The sequence below is a fragment of the Papilio polytes genome, unplaced genomic scaffold, assembly GCF_000836215.1.
Source record: "Papilio polytes unplaced genomic scaffold, Ppol_1.0 DF822733.1, whole genome shotgun sequence".
Classification (NCBI taxonomy): Eukaryota; Metazoa; Arthropoda; class Insecta; order Lepidoptera; family Papilionidae; genus Papilio; species Papilio polytes.
In genome coordinates this window covers 306,047-309,452 of record NW_013526471.1, presented here as the reverse complement: position 1 = coordinate 309,452, position 3,406 = coordinate 306,047, and the positions used below count along the sequence as shown (strand labels likewise).

General features: G+C 43.4%; 1 protein-coding gene across 1 annotated transcript in view; it reads left to right on the top strand.

Annotated features, from left to right (window-relative positions):
- The window catches only part of LOC106105642 (helicase POLQ-like), a 9,014-nt gene that overhangs the window by 3,776 nt on the left and 1,832 nt on the right, over positions 1–3,406 (top strand). Inside the window, exons 7-12 of the mRNA XM_013286066.1 lie at positions 6–127; positions 505–674; positions 1,159–1,381; positions 1,928–2,097; positions 2,727–2,878; positions 3,314–3,406. Of these exons, the coding sequence (XP_013141520.1) occupies positions 6–127; positions 505–674; positions 1,159–1,381; positions 1,928–2,097; positions 2,727–2,878; positions 3,314–3,406 (930 nt within the window). The remainder of the gene's footprint in view (positions 1–5; positions 128–504; positions 675–1,158; positions 1,382–1,927; positions 2,098–2,726; positions 2,879–3,313) is intronic.

Genomic DNA, 3,406 nt, shown 5'->3' with positions numbered 1-3,406 from the left:
CGGAGCTGGCCCGCGCGCTGAGTGCGGAGGGCGCGGGCGCGCTGGCGGCGGCGGCGCGCTGCGGCGTGGCCTTCCACCACGCAGGACTCTCCAGCGACGAGAGGAGTCTACTCGAAAACGCTTTCAGGTTTTAACTGATTTATTTTTATAGCACAAGTTGGTAAAAGAGTTACCTGAATACGTTGACATAGTGAAACATTCGTGGCTTTTTTTTAGCTCATTGTTAACTAGATGTTGCTCGCGACTTCATCCGTGTGAAATTAAAAAATATAGCCTATGTTACTCACATATAAATTATCTTTATAACGGTAAAATAATTTTTAAAAGCGGTCCAGTAGTTTTTGAGTTATTTCAAAATATACAAAAATACAAATGTTTCCTCTTTATAATATTAGTCAAATGAGTAGAGGAGAAGATGTTTATTTCTCAACAATGAATGGAGACTTGATGGAGTTTATTAATCTCTGTGTTCTGTGTACTTTATGTGGGTTTATTCGAATGAAGGAGCGGCGTGGTGTCGGTGCTGTGCTGCACGTCCACGCTGGCGGCGGGCGTGAACCTGCCGGCGCGGCGCGTGGTGGTGCGCGCGCCGCGCCTGGCCCGCGCGCCGCTCGCGCTGCCCGCCTACCGCCAGATGGTGGGCCGAGCGGGCCGCGCCGGCCTCTCCGGCGCCGGTCGGTCCCGCCGCACTCATATTTACTGCTTCCGCACACGAACACTTCAATATCAAAAAAATATTGTGGAATTTTTAACTACAAATAATTCAATGAAATGCACGATTCTTTGACAGTGGATAACAATTACAGTTACTGTGAGAACTTTGATTCCTTGATATTGTCAGCTTGTAGTATTTGTCCCTTTCCCGCATAATAGTTTCTCCAAATTATTTATTCCCTAAGTTTAATAGCATATTGTGCGTCGTAAAGGCTTTTTATTAAAGAAGGAATTATTCAAAAAATATACTGTATTTGCTAACATCATACATAACTAAATATTGCTTTTACGCTTATTATATTAATATAAAATAAACTTTTCTTATGCCACCTTTTATGCAACATGTAGAAAAGTATACAAAAAGAAAGTAGTAAAGGTTAAATACGTTGATTGTTAGGTTCCTTAAATGCATGAGAGGGTTTTCACGGAGGGTGGGTGTTGCAGGCGAGAGCATCCTGGTGTGCAGCGCGCAGGAGTGGGCGGCGACGCGCGGCGTGCTGGGCGGGCGCATGCCGGGCGCGCGCAGCGTGCTGTGCGGGGCGGGGCCCGCGCCGGCCGCGCTGGCCGCGCTGCTGCTGAGCGGCGCCGCGCTGCGCCTGGCCGCGCGCCGCGCGCACCTCGTCCGCCTGCTGCGCGCCTCGCTGCTCGCCGTCACCCACAGGGACACGTCAGTATACTGCAAACATCTACAGAAAATACACATAAGACAGATTTACTTTTTTATATGTATTGAAATAACTTAGAAACTATTTGATCGATTTCGACAATTCTTTTATCACTACAAAGGCACGTTATCGTAACTATGTTATGTTTTTTATTATTTTTTATTTCACATGGACGAAGTCGCGTACAACAGTTTGTAAATTATGAAGAGCAAACATTTTACTTAATACGTTTTTAACTTGATCCTCACTAACGCTATTTATTAATAAATCCTTATGACTACATGTCATTATAATTGTATCTAAAACGCCAATAGATGGCACTGGTTCATATTTAACGTTTGTATTTTTTATAACAAAAGATGGAGCTTATTTTAAATTTTTAAATTTTTTTTACAATATGTTACTGAACTTGACTACAAACATAGTACTTTTCAAAGAAGTTATCGGTGAAAATAATGTTGGTACCTATATCTATACATTTCTTAATTATCTGGTATACTCATATATGTGAAGTTTCTTATTTATTATTAATTTGAATGTAATATTAGTATAGATGTGGAGGAGTGCTGCGACGCGGGCATCAGGTCGCTGGTGCGGGAGGGGGCGCTGGAGGTGCGCGGGGGGTGCGCGGGGTGCGGGGTGGCAGTCGATGACACCAGCCGCATCGACGATGACACCGAGCTGGTGGTCAGTCAGCTCGGCAAAGCTGCCATCATAGGTATTAACACTTCATTTTATGCTTAATTTACTGTTTTTAAAATTCATGATAAATGAACATTTTTAATACGGAATATGCACTTTTTTTTAAACCTTTCTACTTGTTATAAGATTACCACAAAAATGACATGAAATAAAAAACAACGATTGTGCTAAAATTAATAAAACTGTTTTTGTGCGAATAAAACGCGGCCGGAGTGCCGAGTGATGTCTTCAACAACAAAGTGTTTGAATGATAATTTTTTTTATTAATTAAGTCTTTGGTTCAGAACATAGTATACAAAAAATCCAATTTAGTGTCATGGTATATAGCCTATGGTATACAGTATATGCTTATTGTTAGGTCTTTTCAGTTATCTCACTATAACCCGTAATACCAGCTTTAGCCTAACTTTAGTCCCTCTTCCTTCCCCTTTTCTTATAAGAAAAGGGTTGGAAAAGAACGTGCATTTGACCCTGAGGAGACGTATGAGAAAGGGAAATATCCTCTTTATGTGCGTTTCCTTCGTTCATTAAATGTAGGCTTTAGCAAATGTTTGTGGGCAGCGTTCGCTTCGCCATTTTGTCGGATTCAAGTGGACGTTCATTTGCCACCTTAAAACAATGAATATTTAGTGGGATGTGTTGCAGGGTGCATGGAGGTGGGGGCGGCGCGGCGCGCGCTGGCGGCGCTGCGCGCGGCGGGCGGCGTGGTGCTGCGCGGCGCGGGCGCGCTGCACCTGCTGCACCTGGTGGCGCCGCAGCCCGCGCTGCGCCCCGACTACCGCCACTACCACACCCTGGTAACGACGTTCTGCACGCATTCAGATGACGATATCATAACCCATTTAGGATGCATGGTGTGTCTGTACGAAAATACGCAATTCATCTCTACCTAATTGATTATTTATAAAAAAATATTCGATTTTTGTCTCATTATTCCTAACAAGGCATTTTCTGTAATTGCAACACCGAGGTAATCCGCGATATTCCACTTTAGGAAATATTGCCTTGTTTATAAATAACTAATTATTTAGCATTTAATGGTGCAAACGAACGGATAATAAAAAAAAACTAAACATGTACATACATCTTTCAGATGCGTTATATAGATTTTATGTTCCGCGTTCCGTTTCAAAATATTCGAACGCGATTGTAGCTTTTAAGCTGGAACACCGCGAACTTCTTCGACTGTACCTAATGATGCTTGATTTATTACAATAAGTGTTATTTTTCAGTACAGCAGGCTGGGGGAGGAGGGGGTGAGCGTGGCGCGCGCGCTCGGCATCACAGACAACGTCGCTGTCAAAATGATCACCGGCAAGCCTATC